Source organism: Eleutherodactylus coqui, chromosome 11 (genome assembly GCF_035609145.1).
Source record: "Eleutherodactylus coqui strain aEleCoq1 chromosome 11, aEleCoq1.hap1, whole genome shotgun sequence".
Taxonomy (NCBI): domain Eukaryota; kingdom Metazoa; phylum Chordata; class Amphibia; order Anura; family Eleutherodactylidae; genus Eleutherodactylus; species Eleutherodactylus coqui.
Genome location: NC_089847.1, coordinates 44,988,135 through 45,006,562, shown reverse-complemented (window position 1 = coordinate 45,006,562; position 18,428 = coordinate 44,988,135). Strand labels below are relative to the sequence as shown.

At 47.5% G+C, this 18,428-nt stretch overlaps 1 protein-coding gene and 1 long non-coding RNA gene across 2 annotated transcripts in view; one reads left to right on the top strand and one right to left on the bottom strand.

Moving 5' to 3' along the window:
* LOC136582302 (uncharacterized) overlaps positions 1-18,428 on the top strand; it is a 70,482-nt gene that overhangs the window by 31,752 nt on the left and 20,302 nt on the right. The gene's annotated exons all lie outside the window — the stretch shown is intronic.
* The window catches only part of LOC136582299 (cathepsin W-like), a 40,894-nt gene that overhangs the window by 5,645 nt on the left and 16,821 nt on the right, over positions 1-18,428 (bottom strand). Inside the window, exon 9 of the mRNA XM_066583218.1 lies at positions 5,718-5,802. Coding sequence (XP_066439315.1) covers positions 5,718-5,802 — 85 coding nt within the window. The remainder of the gene's footprint in view (positions 1-5,717; positions 5,803-18,428) is intronic.

The following is an 18,428-nucleotide window of genomic DNA, read 5'->3' as shown; positions in this document are numbered from 1 at the left end:
CTGTGGACAAGCCATACTGAAACTGATGTGTGGCATGGAATACAAATCCGTGACATGACAATTGTTTCGCTGTTTCTGCTGTGAGCTCTCTTTTCTCTATAGGGAGAGATTTCCGCAGTGGAATACAGGCAGAAAAGCCACTTCAAACCCGTGCCAAATGGCGCAGGTTTTGAAGGAGCCTTTCTGCTACGGAAGTCTTGCGAAATTTTAGTGCAGTCCCGCTGCAGACAGCCTAAGGGCTTATACCCACTTGCGTTTTTTTAACGCTGCGATATCGCTGGTTTTTTTTACGCGATTGTCACTGGGACTTTCTAATATTAAAAACGCATCGCAAGTTTGTGCTTTCAGATTTTTGTGCGATGCATTTTTAACATTAGAAAGTCCCAGTGACATTCGAGTAAAAAAAAACTCTGCGATATCGCAGCGTTAAAAAAGACGCAAGTGGGTAGGAGCCCTTAGGGTGATGTAGGATCCTAAGACACTGAGGCAGATTCTTCAGGAACCATCTTTATAAATATATACAGTATATATATAAATGCGAAAGCCCTCACTGACTGACTGACAGCGGCCACTTCATACAACTGATCAGCAGGGGTCCAGAGCAGCAGATTGTATATCTTTAGGATAGTTAATCAATCTCTTAGGCCTTAAACAGATGGGTACATACACTAATATGCTCGCCACTACTGCGCGCGAGTTTGAAAAACAAAGTAGAAAAACTACGTGCGAGAAAAAAAAGAAAAGTCCTATATTTTCTTGCGCATAGTATTAATGCGTGAGAATCATGAAATGAATGGTTATTTTTCGTCCATATTGCATGTATATGAAGCCCATGCTTTCCAATGGGTTGCGTCACATTAGTGATGTTTTGTAGGCTGCTACATTGCGAGAAAAAAATGCTGCGATTTGCTATGTTTTGTAGCCCATGTTTCCCTATGAAGCCTTCCTTTGTGTTGCATCACATCGCACGAAAACGCGTTTTTCGTGCGGTGCAATGCAACTTTTACAATAGGAAATCCTACTGTTTCCCCTAAAATGACCCCTAGCTGCATTTAAAGAAACAAAAAACCCTCAATACATTACCTAACAGACGCTGTCCGTGCCGCCACACTTCTCCACAAGTCCCTGGCACACTGGCTTGTAGTTTTCAGCTAGTGCTTCCTGGTCAGAGGTTTAAAAACCCCGCCTCTAGGAAGCGCTGGCTTTGATTGGATCGAGAACCAATCACTGCAGCACTCAATAAACCAATCACAGCCATTTGATAGTTTTTCTACGTGCAAGAAAAAAAAGGTAAAGGCCTATCTTTTCTCGCTCGTAGTATTAATACGCGAGAATCCCAATAGTGAAAACTAAACCATTGAAATCAATGGGGTCTTTTTCGTCCCGTTATGTGACCGTGATTTTCACAGCTGTGTAATGGTACTAAAACACGCCTATCTGTTTAAGTCCTTAGCCCCAAAAAACCTCTATAAGTAATTTCTTTTGGTTGTATCCAGGTACCTTGTAATTGATTTCACTAGTTATTTCTCTCCCTGGGTTTATTTAGCATTAGGCAGCTTTCACATGGGCAACAAATTCTTACGATTTTCTTGCGATGCGACAGCGCTACAAATTGCATGTATGTGAAGCCCATGCTTTCCAATGCGTTCCTTCATATTAGCCATGTTTTGTAGGCTGCTTCATTGCGAGAGAAAAAAATCGTGGCATGCTAAATATTGCTGTGATTTGTGATGTTTTGTAACACATGTGTTCCTACTAGAGCCTTCCTATGTGTTGCATCACACGAAATTGCGGCTTTCGTGTGGTGCGATGCAACTTTTACAGTAGGAAATCCTACCTTTTCCCCTATAATTACTCCAATGCGATGACGGTGATTGGTTCATCGTGCGCTGCAGTGATTGGCTGAACCGCAGTGCTCAAGAACCAATCAGAGCCAGCGCTTCTTGGAGGCAGGGTTTTTGAACCTCTGACCAGAAAGCGTTGGCTGAAAACTACAAGCAAGTGTGGCGGGGACCTGCGGAGAAGAAGTGCACCGGTGCGGACAGCGCCTGATAAGTAGTGTACTAGTAATTATTAGGAAATTATATTACCAGTATTTCTGGTGGCACAATGTGCCACACAGGTCTGCTACATGCACGTCACACGCATACTCAGCTCTGCTATGTTGCTTTTGCATATGGGCTGCACATTATTTACGAACTTCAGCTGCTTGCTGAGGAAACACGTTCTCTCCTAGCTCTTGCATATCTGCTGCACGAGATGTAAAACTTCAGTTGGTGGCTCAGGTGAAATCATGGCTTGTTGCTATATCATGTAAGCTGCATTAGCTTCATGGCGGTGTTGAACCGTCTGTGGTGACATGTTTGCGCGACAGCGATGGTTTATTTCAACGCTGGACAACAATTGATGATTAGATGAAGGCTGGACTCGTGTTGGAGGCATTAGCACATGAGATGACATGATATCACGTTCGCGAAATGTAAAGATAATGGTGAAAGACTATGCTTCAATGTTGTTGGTCAATGTGCACCGCCAGCTATGTGTGTGGACATTTGTAAGCTGTCATGTATTGAAGTCTCCACACAGGTGTCCAGCTGTCTCACAACATACAAACTGCCAGACTGAGTACTGCTGTATTTATAGCAACTGAGGCCGCAGGGGTTTGTGGGCAATGTTGTCCTCCCATAATTCCTCATTCACTGCAGAAGGCGGATAAGGAACCTGAGATGATGTCACAGTCGTGTGATCAAGTGGGTGGAGCTAAGAGTCGGTAACTGACATCGCAGGTGCAGTCAGGCCCTGCATGTAACTTACATGTCACATACACACATACAAAATTTGACAAACAAGTGGTCGTTAGTAGTTTCATTGTTTTTTTTTTTAAAAGGCAGATAGGGCCTATTTTCTGGGTAGGACTTATATTTCAAACCTCCCCAAAAATCTTGGCAAAAGAACGCTACAAAGTCGCGCGACTTTATAGTGCCAGGCATGACTTTGTAGCAACACAAAATCGTGATTTAGCTGCGAGAAAACACAGTGATATTGCACAGAATACATGCGATGTTGCTGCATTTCTCTTGCGGCGATAGCGCTGTCGCCTGTGTGAAAGAGGCCTTACTCCTACATGTTTACACTACAATCTTATCTTATGCAGTTTTACAATTCTAAGAATAAAATACCTCACAGCCATGTATTACTAGCAATTCTTGTACTTTACAGTATCATATGTTTATTCCACGTATGAAGCCTATGTTAGAACAGTTTAACAGAATCAAACTACTAACGACCACTTGTCTGTGAGTTGTGTGTGTGTGTGTGTGTGTGATTCTTATGCTCCACCCCTGGTGATGTCATCGCTCCATTCCCTGGTGACATCATTAAAGGTCCTACAACATATATAAAACACAGAGTCGGACCGACAGAAGAACAACACATTTAGGGTTCTTGAAAAGGGGAGGACAAAAAGAATACAACTAAACCGCTATTATGTCAGACACAACTCAGCATTCCTGTCAGAACACACTGACCTACCTCCACCACAGAGGTGGGCTAAAGCAGGGGTCCCTAACCACCGGGCCGCGGACCGGGGCCGGGCTGTTGGGTGTTTAGCGCCGGTCCGCGGCACCGCCGGGAACTTTTGCTCTAAACACAAGGCCCGCGGGCCGAATCCGGCCCGCTGCCTTGTGTTACGTGGCTCGCGGCGTGCCGACGCCGCTCACCACTGAAGCAATTACCAGAGGGGGCTCCGCAGCTCCCCGCTGGTAATCGCGCTGATCCCGGCGCACACTGATGTGTGCAGCCCCGAACGCTTCCTCCCCGAGTCCCCTGCTCATTAGTTCCGCAGGAGAGGACTCGGGGAGGAAGCGTTCCGGGCTGCACACTGACGTCAGGGCAGAGAGGGATGCTGACAGCAGGGAGGAGGTAAGTATATGGGTTGCGGGGCTGCTTACTACTGGGAGGGGGGGCTACTTATTACAGGGGGGAGGAACTGCTTATTAATGGGCGGGGCTGCTTAATACTGGGGGGATTGGGGCTACTTATTACAGGGGAAGGGGCTGCCTATTACTGGGGGGGGGGGCTGCTTATTACTGGGTGGGGCTGCTTATTACTGGGGGGGTGCCTATTACTGGGGGGAGGCTGCTTATTATTAGGGGGATTGCTTACTGGGGGGGCTGCTTATTACTGGGGGGGTGGGGGCTACTTATTACAGGGGAAGGGAGTGCCTATTACTGGGGGGGGCTGCCTATTACTGGGGGGGGGCTGGTTATTACTGGGGGTGGGGGGGCTACTTATTACAGGGGAAGGGGCTGCCTATTACTGGGGGGGGCTGCCTATTACTGGAGGGGGGGCTGCCTATTACTGGGGACTGCCTATTACTGGGGGGATCTGCTTATTACTGGGGAGACCTGCTTATTACTGGGGGGGTTGCTTACTGGGGGGGGCTACTTATTACAGGCGAAGGGGCTGCCTATTACTGGGAGGGCTGGTTATTACTGGGGGTGGGGGCTACTTATTACAGGGGAAGGGGCTGCTTATTACTGGGGGGGCTGGTTATTACATGGGAAGGGGCTGCCTATTACTGGGGGCGGGGGGGCTGCCTATTACTGGGGGCGGGGCTGCCTATTACTGGGGGGGGGCTGCCTATTACTGGGGGAGGAACTGCTTATTAATGGGCGGGGCTGCTTATTACTGGGGGGATTGGGGCTGCCTATTACAGGGGAAGGGGCTGCCTATTACTGGGGGGGGCTGCTTATTACTGGGTGGGGCTGCTTATTACTGGGGGGGTGCCTATTACTGGGGGGAGGCTGCTTATTATTAGGGGGATTGCTTACTGGGGGGGCTGCTTATTACTGGGGGGGTGGGGGCTACTTATTACAGGGGAAGGGAGTGCCTATTATGGGGGGGGCTGCCTATTACTTGGGGGCCTGCCTATTACTGGGGGGCGCTGCCTATTACTGGGGGGCGCTGCCTATTACTGGGGGGGCTGCCTATTACTGGGGGGGACCTGCCTATTACTGGGGGGGGGGACCTGCTTATTATGGGGGGGGGCCTGCTTCTTATGGGGGGGACCTGCTTATTACTGGGGGGTGGGGGCTACTTATTACAGGTGGAGGGGCTGCTAATTACTGAGAGGTGGGGGCTGTCTATTACTAAGGGGTGGGGGCTGTCTATTACTGGGGAGGGGAGATAAATTATATGCTGCCCTATGTGTGTGCTGGGGAGGGGGGATAGATTATATACTGCCCCTTATGTGTGTGCTGCCAGGCGGGGGGGGGTCTATTATACTGCCCTATGTGCATACTGCCAGGACATTCTAAATGTCATAATTAAATAAGAATGCACTAAACTCCAACCCCCTTCATAGCCCCGCCCCATATAATCAAAGACCCGCCCATGTCCCGCCCAACCCTGTCGGGCCTTGTAAAAATGGTCTTGCTTGAAGCCGGTCCCTGGTGCCAAAAAGGTTGGGGACCACTCGGCTAAAGGACCTGTGGTGATGTCACTGCTGTGGCAGGAGCCAAGCTGTGTTGGTCTTGTGTGGTAATAAAACTGCTGTGTGTATGATGTGCCACCAGAAACACTGCTACTATAATGTCCTAATAATTACAAGTACATATATACACATCAATGATCAGATATATCTGGTATGATATTAAGTATCATATGAAAACTTCTGTCTAGGAGCAAACTAAACAAGAGTTAGAATTTATTTTTACCTTTTGAATATCCCACAATTAAAACAGCATGGTTTAGGTAATTTGGATCACAGTTAGAATTCTGTATCACTCCATTCTTGTAATGCTGTATTGATAAAAGAAAAATAAATTATTAGTGACTACTTAGACATACAGACAGAACACAATGGGGCAGATTTACTAATACTGTCTAATGCCCGGCTTAGACACAATGATTATCGCTCAAAAGATGTCTTTTGAGCAACTTTTGAGCGATAATCGTTGGGTACATTTACAGGGCAATGTGATCGCTCAAACGATAGTTTTGAGAAATCACTTTGTGCTCCGAGGGGGGTATACAGAAGACAGCTGGAGCGCTGTCTTCTGTAAACTCCTGCTGTGTTCATGGAGTGCACAGCTGTTATACAGCTGAGCGCTCCGAACGGGGTATGCAGAAGATAAGTGGGGCCATTTGTCTTCTGCATCCAGCTGTTCTTTTGTCGGAGCTCTCGGCTGTTATACAGCCGAACACTACAAGCGGGGTATGCAGAACACAGCTGGACCGCTGTGTTCTTCATACCCCGGATGTTCACGGAGCGCTCAGCTGGCATACAGCTTTGCGCTCCGTGCGGGGTATGCAGAACACAACTGGACCGCTGTGTTCTTCATACCCGGCTGTGTTCACGGAGCAGAATACCAGCTGAAACAATGGTATCAGTTGTATCCCGATGTGAACTCCTGATTAGGCTAATCGTTCTCTTTCAGCATGCTGAAAGAAAATGATCAGCGACTCGTTAACGTAAACTGCACCATGTCAGTGCAGTTAGACCCAACGATTCTCGCTCAAAAGACGGCTTTGATCGATTTTGGAGCGAGAATCGTTGTAGTGTATTTGCATATGAACAAGTCAAAAGTCCTTTTTTTTATAGTTCAAATTCATTCTATTGTGAACGCAAAAGAATAAGCAGAAAGATAGGTCCAAACCTATGCTTACTCGCTCGAAGGAACTGCGCCCGAGTAACATGCTGTGAGAACGAAACAATGGCTTTGCTTCATCACATTTTTACTTATCAACGCAATTCTAAGATTGTTTATTAGTGACATATTGTATCTTATGTTAGGGGGAAATTTTCAACAATACATTTTGTCTTTATTATTATTATTATTATTATTAAAAAAAAAAAAGAAAAATCACAATTTTCAAATTGATCTTTCTGCTTCTAAGACAGATAGTCATAAACCACAAAATAATTAATATTAACATTTACCTTAAGCCTACTTTATACTGCAATCATTTTTTTAAGTGTTATTTTATTTTTTAGGACTCCGACAAATATATAAAAATTTAGCAGTAATTTTTCACATTTGCTGGGAAATTTTAAAATCTGATTTTTACTACGGACCAATTCAGTTTTGACATAGCTTAAGGCCCTGTATATCAGAAATCCCCCATGAATCACCCCATTTTAAAAGCTGCACTCCTCAATGTATTCAAAATGGCATTTTGGAAGTTTGTTAACCCTTTAGATGGTTCACAGGAATTAAAGTAAATTAAATCAGAAATTAGAACATTTCATTTTTTTTCTACAGATTTTCAATTTAAAACCATTTTTTTCTATAACACAGCAGGAATTAGCAGAGAAACTAAACTCAAAAAGTATTACCCTGAATCTGCAGGTTTTAGAAATATTCCATATGTGGGCCAATTCTTTTTTTCCTAGAGTAGAGATGGAGCTCATGTGGCAACACTATTGTGCTTTCTCCAGCTAATTCTGAGGAAGGGGATACGTCCCCGAAACGAGTTGTGAGCTGCCTGTTAATGCATTTAATCATTAAAGAAGAAGCCGGGCAATCCCCTCATCTGAATGTGTTTTACTCTATAAGGTTTGTGCCTACAGTCCAGCATTTTTTCTTTCTAGAGTTAGCATTCTGAGGTAACGGGACATTTGAAACCCCAATAATTTATCCCATTTTGGAAACTGGACCCCTCAGTGATCAATTGTCCTATTCATTATCCCTTGTTTGTAACAGACTCTGCACCTCTTTGGGCCCTTTCCTTCTTACCAGTGGAGGGAATTTCACTAGAAAACTTTTGCCCTGGTACTATATGTGTGGCCTTGCTTCCAGAAGTACTGGGCTCCCTCCTTTCTGTTGCGCAAATATTAGGGCCTTGATGACCTCTTCCTAGAATTCAAGAAAGGTGCCCGTCTGGCCAGCACAACAATATACCACGTAGGCATTTTACAGTGCTACCTGTATAATGTGCACGGCCAGTTTTTATACCATATCCCTGTTTAACACATGTCACTATACAGCTTGATGACTGGATTAGACAGGTTAACCCCTCCCATCTACCTATTGTAGTCAACGACACAGTCTGGTTTGGGGGTTTCTGTACTGGTACCTTGTACTCAGCAGGCGGTACTGCTGAGGCCGTGTATTGTGCTCTATATAGGAACATCCCTCTTGTCCTTATACTTGACACACAATACTTTGTCATTGCATAGTGCCTTGATCTAAACGCTTAGGAGAATTTGCCCAAGCAGCGACTTAGGGAGCCTTTTCTTTTTTACCTAACAGTGCCACATGCATCCATTTTTTCTGGAAAGGGAGCTCTGGAATATGGGAACACTGTTTATGCAGGTAGAGGTGGTACCCTGATCCAGCAGTAGGTGCACCAATTGCATTACTATTTTTCCTGTAATTTCCAAGAAGGTTCCTGGTGCCTAGGACATAAACTTATGTCCTGTGTCATTAAAGGGTTAAAATGCACCAGATTTATTACAGTCAATCTGCAGGATGATAAATCTAGTGAATGTTTAGACTAGTCTAACTTATACCTATTAGTTGGCTTAGTTTACACCATATTTTGCTCATACAATCTGGTGCACAATATAATATTAGAGTCACCCCACCAACTGCAAGGCCATGCACCCTTCCCATGAAGCCATGCCCTTTTTTAAGACACTTCAAAAAAGTGCCTAGAAGAGTCTTCAACACTGCAGTGCAAATTATGTAAGACACTTTTCTAGCACAATTTGCATAAGAAAACTGGCACATTTACAATAGTAAATTAGTCCCAGTAGGTTTCACTTTTGTGGAAAATCACTGTTGACATGTCTGTAAAGTATTTGCATAATCAGTAAAATAAAATCCCTTTGAGCCTCCCATAAAATGTCTGCTTCATTGGGGGGTCAGTTTAGGCTCACACAGGCCTATCGGGACAATGATGAATTCCCTGGTGGACCTGAGAATACTCTGCATGCTGTGGTTTTCCTGTGATATTCAAAAAATTGCACCAAAATACATCTAGAGAAGCTGCTGCAGGATCTTCTGTAATATCAAAGTCACATGAAGAAGGTCCTGCACAGCAGAGGAAGCAAAAGGTTTTAAAGGAGGAGGAGATATCTGTTGTATACTGTGGTAGAAGGAAAGGAGAGGAGCCCTGGGGAGCAGTCTAAAGGTGGGGAGAATAAGAAATCTATGAGAGGGGGCCATACGGAGCATTCTGTAACAGGGGGCCATGGGGAGTAACCTATTAGAGGATGTCATGAGGAGAGATCTATTTGAGGGGGGCCATGAAAAGCAGTGTATGAGAATGGAAACCAGCCTATTCTACTTGACATATCTATATGATGAAATGTCAGGATTACTGAGCCCATCTGAGGAAAGCTCATCATAATGTTCTGAACAAGATGAAGAAAGATGGGAAAGAGAATTACTCTAAATCAGAGCTGACATGTGCATTACTAAATGTAAATGGTTATTCTCCCTCTGACTGTGTCTGGTTAGTACTGTAAGCACATGTGGTTGCACCTAGGCTGAGGAGCCTTAGGGCCTTAGGGGGCCCATAAGGCCTCTCTTCTCCATATAGGGAGTCAAGTACTATGCATAAAGCATTATAATTGGGGGCCCCCTTACAGATTTTGTGTTGGGGTCCAGAAGCTTCAAGTTACGCCTCTTATCTACATATACACAGGGGTGTAACTATAGGGGATGCAGAGGATGCAGTTGCACACGGGCCCAGGAGCTTGGGGGGCCAAAAGCCTTCTCCACTTCGTATAGGGAGCCCAGTACTATGAATAAAGCATTAGAGTTGGGGGCCCTATTACACATTTTGCATTGTGGTCCAGAAGCTTCAAGCTACACCTCTGTATATATATATATATATATATATATATATATATATATATGAGCTTGCTTCTGGTACTGTATTTGTGTTGAAAGCTTAGTTCTTGTGCTGTGGACATGTAATAAGATTATGTATTGAGCGTGATTCTGGTACATTAAAGGGTTACGCTCATCTCAGACAATTATGGCAGCCACCAGATTGGCTGTTTCCATATCTCTAGCTTCCTCATATGCATGAGTATTTCCATCTCAGTAATAATTGTCGTGTAAAAGGGTTGTCCCTCTTTGAACCATTGGCCTGTCCTGAGGATAGATCATACATACTTAATCGGCTGGGGTCTGCTGCAGACAGCGCCATACACTGCGCACCAACCCAGGTGGGCATTGCTTAGAATTAAAAGTGGTTCCAAACAGGTAGCACCACTGAAGAACAGAGTTAAAATAAAGATGTACTATCTTACCAGGAGTGTGATACCCAGTAGTATCACTATATATCCAAAGTGAGCTTCACATAAAGCTAAGGCAATCCAGCAACCAAATTGAACCATAATAGACAAACTGCCACCTGCAAATCCATGGTCCAGGGCCAGAACAAATAGAAATAAACAAGGCAATGGGAGGAAAAGCATAATGAAGATGCAGGTTAATATTACATGCATTTCAGGGGTGTTTAACAAGTAATCCCCTTTCTCAAGGATGCAGATATATCATAGAAACAGATACCACAGGTTTTTCACTTATATACTTAAAGGAGTTGTCCCGCGCCGAAACGTTTTTTTTTTTTTCAATAGCCCCCCCCGTTCGGCGCGAGACAAACCCGATGCAGGGGTTAAAAAAGAAAACCGGATAGTGCTTACCTGAATCCCCGCGCTCCGGTGACTTCTTACTTACCTCATGAAGATGGCCGCCGGGATCTTCGCTCTCGGTGGACCGCAGGGCTTCTGTGCGGTCCATTGCCGATTCCAGCCTCCTGATTGGCTGGAATCAGCACGTGACGGGGTGGAGCTACGAGGAGCCGCTCTCCGGCACGAGCGGCCCCATTCAGAAAAGAAGAAGACCGGACTGCGCAAGCGCGTCTAATCGGGCGATTAGACGCTGAAGATTAGACGGCACCATGGAGACGGGGACGCCAGCAACGGAGCAGGTAAGTGAATAACTTCTGTTTGGCTCATATTTAATGCATGATGTATATTACAAAATGCATTAATATGGCCATACAGAAGTGTATACCCCCACTTGCTTTCGCGGGACAACCCCTTTAAGTGAGTGTGGATTTAATGGTAGTCGGTGAACTGCATTGGACTGGATTTGGGGACTTCAGCTCAGATGACTACACTCTTTATTACTGGGGAAACAAGACAAAAAGGATAAAAGGGGTTGTCATTGTGGAAAAAAAAATAAACGCTAGGTGCATAGATACATCAAATACATCACTGATAGGTTTCATGTCCATCCACATCAGTGCAAAACCTCTGAATGTGACCATCAGCCAAGTGTATGCACCAACAGCAGATGCATAAGAGCAGGACATTGAGGACTTCTATGCCCAGTCCAGAATTAATTTGACAAAACCCCAAGAAAGGACATTATCTACATCATGGATGATTTCAACGCCAAAGTCGAAGAAGGAGAGGATGAGGAGTGGTCGTCAAATGCAGCTTAGGGAAGAGGAATGATTCTGGGGACCAGGAGAAAAAGTTTAGAATCACCAACACCTTAACCAGCTGAAACAATGCCTCTACACATCACAGCCAAATAGGCTATATGCTCTACCAGCAGAAATAGAAAGGTTCAATTTTCTCTGCAAAAACACTACCAGGTGCAGACTGTGGGTCCGATCACCAACTCCTTATAGCCAAAGTCAGGGTCAGACTATGCAAGCTCAGGCGTCCTGCCATACAGAGGAAATTTGATGTCTGCAAGATCCCCGCACAATACGCAGTTGAGGAGAGGAACAGGTTTGACTTGCTCAGGCAGGAAAGTGGGGATCCAAACAAACTGTGGGCAGAAATAAAGGGAAATATCACTAAAATCACTCAAGAATATGTCTCATATGAGAAGCAAGTTCACAGTGGGAGCTAGCTAATTGCAACCCCCTCCGGATTGCTGATAAAATCTAAAATCCAAAAAGAGTGTGAACTCAGCAGCACTAAATACAGTCCAGTGTGGGAGTACTTAACTGTGCTAACGTCCAATAGAAAAGAAGGCAGGCAGCACCCAGGAATCCAAAAAATGATCAAATACTCGTGATAAAAAATTCCATATGATATTCCAAAAAATCCGACATGTTCACAGACACAATGTTTCGACCAACTGACTGTGGCCTTTGTCAACATGTCAGACGTTTTGGAATAAAGTATGGAATTTTTTTATGACAAGACTTTGATCGTTTTTTGGATTCCTGGGTGCTGCCTGCCTTCTTTTCTATTGGATGCTGATAAAACCTAAGGCTAAAGGAAGGCTGGATGAGGTAAGGCGACTCAATGCCAAATTCCAAAGAGAAACCAGTAATATACAGTAGAACTATACCCCGGCACCAGCTGTGACCACCCAGAGGAACATGGGGGCGAAGAGTAATGCCACAGCTGCCAAACAGAGAAGCACCTGGCATCGATGGAATCCCTGCAGAGCTGCTCAAACCAGTTCCAGGAGCTGCACTTGCAACACTATGCCGGACAATCTGGACGACCTACGCATGGCAAAAGGATTGGAAGAGATCCTCTTTCATCCCACTACCAAAGAAGAGCAATGTCAAGGATTGTGGAAGCAAGCAAGGTGCTTCTGAAAATCATCGGGAAGCGCTTGGGCAATATCCTTGACCAGGAACTTCCTAATGTTCAAGATGGATTCCGCAAGGGTAGAGGGGCCCGTGACCACATCGCAATCCTGAAGTGGATCATGGAAAAGGAAAGAGAGTATTAAAATAAGATCTACCTGTGTTTCATTGATTACGCCAAGGCTTTTTACTTCATTGAGCATGATAAGCACCAAAGAAGGTAGGAGTTCCAGCAATCAATAAGCTATAGTGAGAAGTATATATGAGGATACAGAATGGTTCAGGGATAGAGATGAGCGAGCACCAAAATGCTCGGGTGCTCGTTACTCGGGACGAAATTATCGCGATGCTCGAGGGTTCTTTTCGAATAACGAACCCCATTGAAGTCAATGGGCGACACGAGCATTTTTGTATTTCGCCGATGCTCGCTAAGGTTTTCATGTGTGAAAATCTGGGCAATTCAAGAAAGTGATGGGAACGACACAGCAACGGATAGGGCAGGCGAGGGGCTACATGTTGGGCTGCATCTCAAGTTCACAGGTCCCACTATTAAGCCACAATAGCGGCAAGAGTGCCCCCCCCCCTCCCAACAACTTTTACTTCTGAAAAGCCCTCATTAGCATGGCATACCTTAGCTAAGCACCACACTACCTCCAACAAAGCACAATCACTGCCTGCATGACACTCCGCTGCCACTTCTCCTGGGTTACATGCTGGCCAACCCCCCCGCACGACCCAGTGTCCACAGTGCACACCAAACTGTCCCTGCCCAGCCTTCAGCTGCCCTCATGCCACGCCACCCTCATGTCTATTTATAAGTGCGTCTGCCACAGGAAAAGCAGGCACACACTGCAGAGGGTTGGCATGGCTAGGCAGCGACCCCCCCATAAAAGGGGCGGGCCGATAGTCCACAATGCTGTACAGAAGCAATGAGAAATCCAATCCTGTGCCACCTCCATCTGGAGCTGCACACGTGGGCATAGCAATGGGGAACCTATGTGCACACACTATTCATTCTGTCAAGGTGTCTGCATGCCCCAGTCAGACCGCGGTTTTTTATAAATAGTCACAGCCAGGTACAACTCCGCAATGGGAATTCCGTGTGCACCCACAGCATGGGTGGCTCCCTGGAACCCACCCGCTGTACATAAATGTATCCCATTGCAGTGCCCATCACAGCTGAGGTAACGTCCGATTAAATGCAGGTGGGCTTCGGCCCACACTGCATGCCCCAGTCAGACTGGAGTTCTTTACAAGTGGACAGATGTAGTAACAACTCCCTGTGGACCCACAGCATGGGTGGGTGCCAGGAAGCCACCGGCGGTACATAAAAATATCTCATTGCATTGCCCAACACAGCTGAGGTAGTAATGTCGTGCTTAATACAGGTGGGCTTCGGCCCACACTGCATGCCCCAGTCTGACTGGGGTTCTTTACAAGTGGACAGATGTAGGTTAAACTCCGTGTGCACCTACAGCATGGGTGGCTCCCTGGAACCCACCGGTAGTAGATAAAAATATCCCATTGCATTGCCTAACACAGCTGAGGTAGTAATGTCGTGCTTAATGCAGGTGGGCTTCGGCCCACACTGCATGCCCCAGTCAGACTGGTAATATGTACCTTAACAGTAACCTCGTTGGTGGTAATGTGGTGGTGACTGCGGACCTAGTAGCACGGTTTTATGTAGTTGGTTTTCGGAATGTGGCCAGGATTAAGTGGGCCGTGGCGGGGGGATGGTGGTGGTGCTCTCTTGTTGTGTCGTTAAAGGTGAAATTCTTGGACTGCCACCAGACGGGCCAATGCAAAGGTATTTGCCAAGAATGTTTTCATTGTTGGAGGTGGAGGGGGATGTTTTGGAGGCACTATGTGTCCTCTACACGTGTCCGTGGTTATATGCACCTTAACAGTAACAGCGTTGGTGGGAAATGGCCTCGCCGCCATCATGTCTTTGTGAAGCCTCTGTTTCCACACCCCAGTGACATACCATTAGCAGCGGTATAGGCAGAGCCCACAATTATTAACATTTCAGCGGTAGCATTAGGGACAGGCCCCACTAACATATCACTAGCAGCAGTATAGGGGGAGCGCAGTCTTAGTTCCATTTCAGTAATAGTAGCACTCAAGACAGGCCCCAGTAACATTCCCATTGCAGCAGTTTAGGTAGATAACAGTCTCTTTCACATTTCAGTAGCTGCAGTATAGACAAGGCCCCAGTTACATTTATGTAGCTAAAGTGTAGGCCAACCCACACACCTTTCTGTACCATGAGTGCAGGCGAAGAACATAGAAATTACTATGATTACACTGTAGGTGAGGGCCCAAAAAATTGGTGTACCAATAGTAGTAATGTACCTCAGAAAAAATTGGCCATGCCCAACCAAGATGGCAGGTGAAACCCATTAATCGTTTTGGTTAATGTGGCTAAAGTGGTAACTAGGCCTGGAGGCAGCCCAGTTTAACGAAAAATTGGTTCAAGTTAAAGTTTCAACGCTTTTAAGAGCATTGAAACGTATAAAAATTGTTTAGAAAAATTATATGAGTGAGCCTTGTGGCCCTATGAAAAATTGCCCGTTCGGCATGATTACGTGAGGTTTCAGGAGGAGGAGCCGGAGGAGGAGGAGGATTATAATACACAGATTGATGAAGCAGAAATGTCCCCGTTTTGGATGGTGAGAGAGAACGATGCTTCCATCCGCGGGTGCAGCCTACGTATTGCTTAGGTATCGCTGCTGTCCGCTGGTGGAGAAGAGAAGTCTGGGGAAATCCAGGCTTTGTTCATCTTGATGAGTGTAAGCCTGTCGGCACTGTCGGTTGACAGGTGGGTACGCTTATCCGTGATGATTCCCCCAGCCGCACTAAACACACTCTCTGACAAGACGCTAGCCGCAGGACAAGCAAGCACCTCCAGGGCATACAGCGCGAGTTCAGGCCACGTGTCCAGCTTCGACACCCAGTAGTTGTAGGGGGCAGAGGCGTCACCGAGGACGGTGCTGCAGTCAGCTACGTACTCCCTCACCATCCTTTTACAGTGCTCCCGCCGACTCAGCCTTGACTGGGGACCGGTGACACAGTCTTGCTGGGGAGCCATAAAGCTGGCAAAGGCCTTGGAGAATGTTACCCTGCCTGCGCTGTACATGCTGCCTGATCTCTGCGCCTCCCCTGCTACCTGGCCCTCGGAACTGCGCCTTCTGCCACTAGCGCTGTCGGATGGGAAGTTTACCATCAGTTTGTCCACCAGCGCCCTGTGGTATAGCATCATTCTCGAACCCCTTTCCTCTTCGGGAATGAGAGTGCAAAGGCTCTCCTTATACCGTGGATCGAGCAGTGTGTACACCCAGTAATCCGTAGTGGCCAGAATGCGTGTAACGCGAGGGTAACGAGAAAGGCATCCTAACAGGAAGTCAGCCATGTGTGCCAGGGTACCTGTACGCAACACATGGCTGTCCTCACTCGGAAGATCACTTTGAGGATCCTTCTCCTCCTCCTCCTCTGGCCATACACGCTGAAAGGATGACAGGCAAGCAGCATCTGTCCCCTCAGCAGTGGGCCAAGCTGTCTCTTCCCCCTCCTCCTCATGCTCCTCCCCCTCCTCCTCAACGCGCTGAGATATAGACATGAGGTTGCTCTGACTATCCAGCGACAAACTGTCTTCCCCCGCCTCCGTTTCTGATTCCAAAGCGTCTGCCTTTATGCTTTGCAGGGAACTTCTCAAGAGGCATAGAAGAGGAATGGTGACGCTAATGATTGCAGCATCCCCGCTCACCATCTGGGTAGACTCTTCAAATTTTCCAAGGACCTGGCAGATGGCTGCCAACCAGGCCCACTCTTCTGTAAATAATTGAGGAGGCTGACTCCCACTGCGCCGCGCAAGTTGGAGTTGGTATTCCACTATAGGTCTACGCTGCTCATAGAGTCTGGCCAACATGTGGAGCGTAGAGTTCCACTGTGTGGGCACGTCGCACAGCAGTCGGTGCACTGGCAGATTAAACCGATGTTGCAGGGTCCGCAGGGTGGCAGCGTGCGTGTGGGATTTGCGGAAATGTGCGCAGAGCTGGCGCACCTTTCCGAGCAGGTATGACAAGTGGGGGTAGCTTTTCAGAAAGCGCTGAACCACCAAATTAAAGACATGGGCCAGGCATGGCACGTGCGCGAGGCTGCCGAGCTGCAGAGCCGCCACCAGGTTACGGCCGTTGTCACACACGACCATGCCCGGTTGGAGGCTCAGCGGCGCAAGCCAGAGGTCGGTCTGCTCTGTCAGACCCTGCAGCAGTTCGTTGGCCGTGTGCCTCTTATCTCCTAAGCTGAGTAGTTTCAGCACGGCCTGCTGACGCTTGCCCACCGCTGTGCTGCCACGCCGCGTGACACCGACTGCTGGCGACGTGCTGCTGCTGCTGACACATCTTGATTGCGAGACAGAGGTTGCGTAGGAGGAGGAGGAGGGTGGTTTAGTGGAGGAAGCATACACCCCCGCAGATACCACCACCGAGCTGGGGCACGCAATTCGGGGGGTGGGTAGGACGTGAGCGGTCCCAGGCTCTGACTCTGTCCCAGCCTCCACTAAATTCACCCAATGTGCCGTCAGGGAGATATAGTGGCCCTGCCCGCCTGTGCTTGTCCATGTGTCTGTTGTTAAGTGGACCTTGTCAGTAACCGCGTTGGTGAGGGCGCGTACAATGTTGCGGGAGACGTGGTCGTGCAGGCCTGGGACAGCACATCGGGAAAAGTAGTGGCGACTGGGAACCGAGTAGCGCGGGGCCGCCGCCGCCATCATGCTTTTGAAAGCCTCCGTTTCCACAAGCCTATACGGCAGCATCTCTAGGCTGATCAATTTTGCAATGTGCACGTTTAACGCTTGAGCGTGCGGGTGCGTGGCGTCGTACTTGCGCTCAAACTGTGGCGCTAGCGACGTCTGGACGCTACGCTGAGAGACATTGCTGGATGGGGCCGAGGACAGCGGAGGTGAGGGTGTGCGTGCAGGCCAGGAGACGGTACTGCCTGTGTCCTCAGAGAGGGGTTGGATCTCAGTGGCAGGTTGGGGCACAGGGGGAGAGGCAGTGGTGCAAACCGGAGGCGGTGAACGGGCATCGTCCCACCTTGTGGGGTGCTTGGCCATCATATGCCTGCGCATGCTGGTGGTGGTGCCTCCCCAGCTGATCTTGGCGCGACAAGGTTGCACACCACTGTTCGTCGGTCGTCAGGCGTGTCTGTGAAAAACTGCCACACCGTAGAGCACCTTGACCTCTGCAGGGTGGCATGGCGCGAGGGGGCGCTTTGGGAACCAGTTGGTGGATTATTCGGTCTGGCCCTGCCTCTACCCCTGGCCACCGCACTAGCTCGGCCTGTGCCCACACCCTGACTTGGGCCTCCGCGTCCTCGCCCACGTCCACGTCCTATAGGCCTACCCCTACCCCTCAGCATGGTGTATTACCAGTGATTTGATTTCCCAGCCAGGAAATAAATTGGCCCAAGCCTGCTGTTAAACTTAGCTGGCTGCGTATGATTTTTTTTACGTTCTCCACCCAGCACACACGTACCCAGAAGGCTGAGGACTGTCAGAGGCAGGCCAAATAGAATTTTTTCCCTTTTTTTTTAAAGGAAAGGCCCACTGCGTATATTCAATCAATAATAAATGTGTTGTGGCCCTGCACTGTGTCACAGAACTGCAGTGTTGCACAGTTATTAACTACAGCAGAGCGGTGATTTCCCAGCCAGGAAATAAATTGGCGCAAGCCTGCAGGCCAAATAGAATTTTTGCCCTTTTTTTTAAAGGAAAGGCCCACTGCGTATATTCAATCAATAATATATGTCTTCTGGCCCTGCCTACACAATTCTGTCCCTGTAGTATT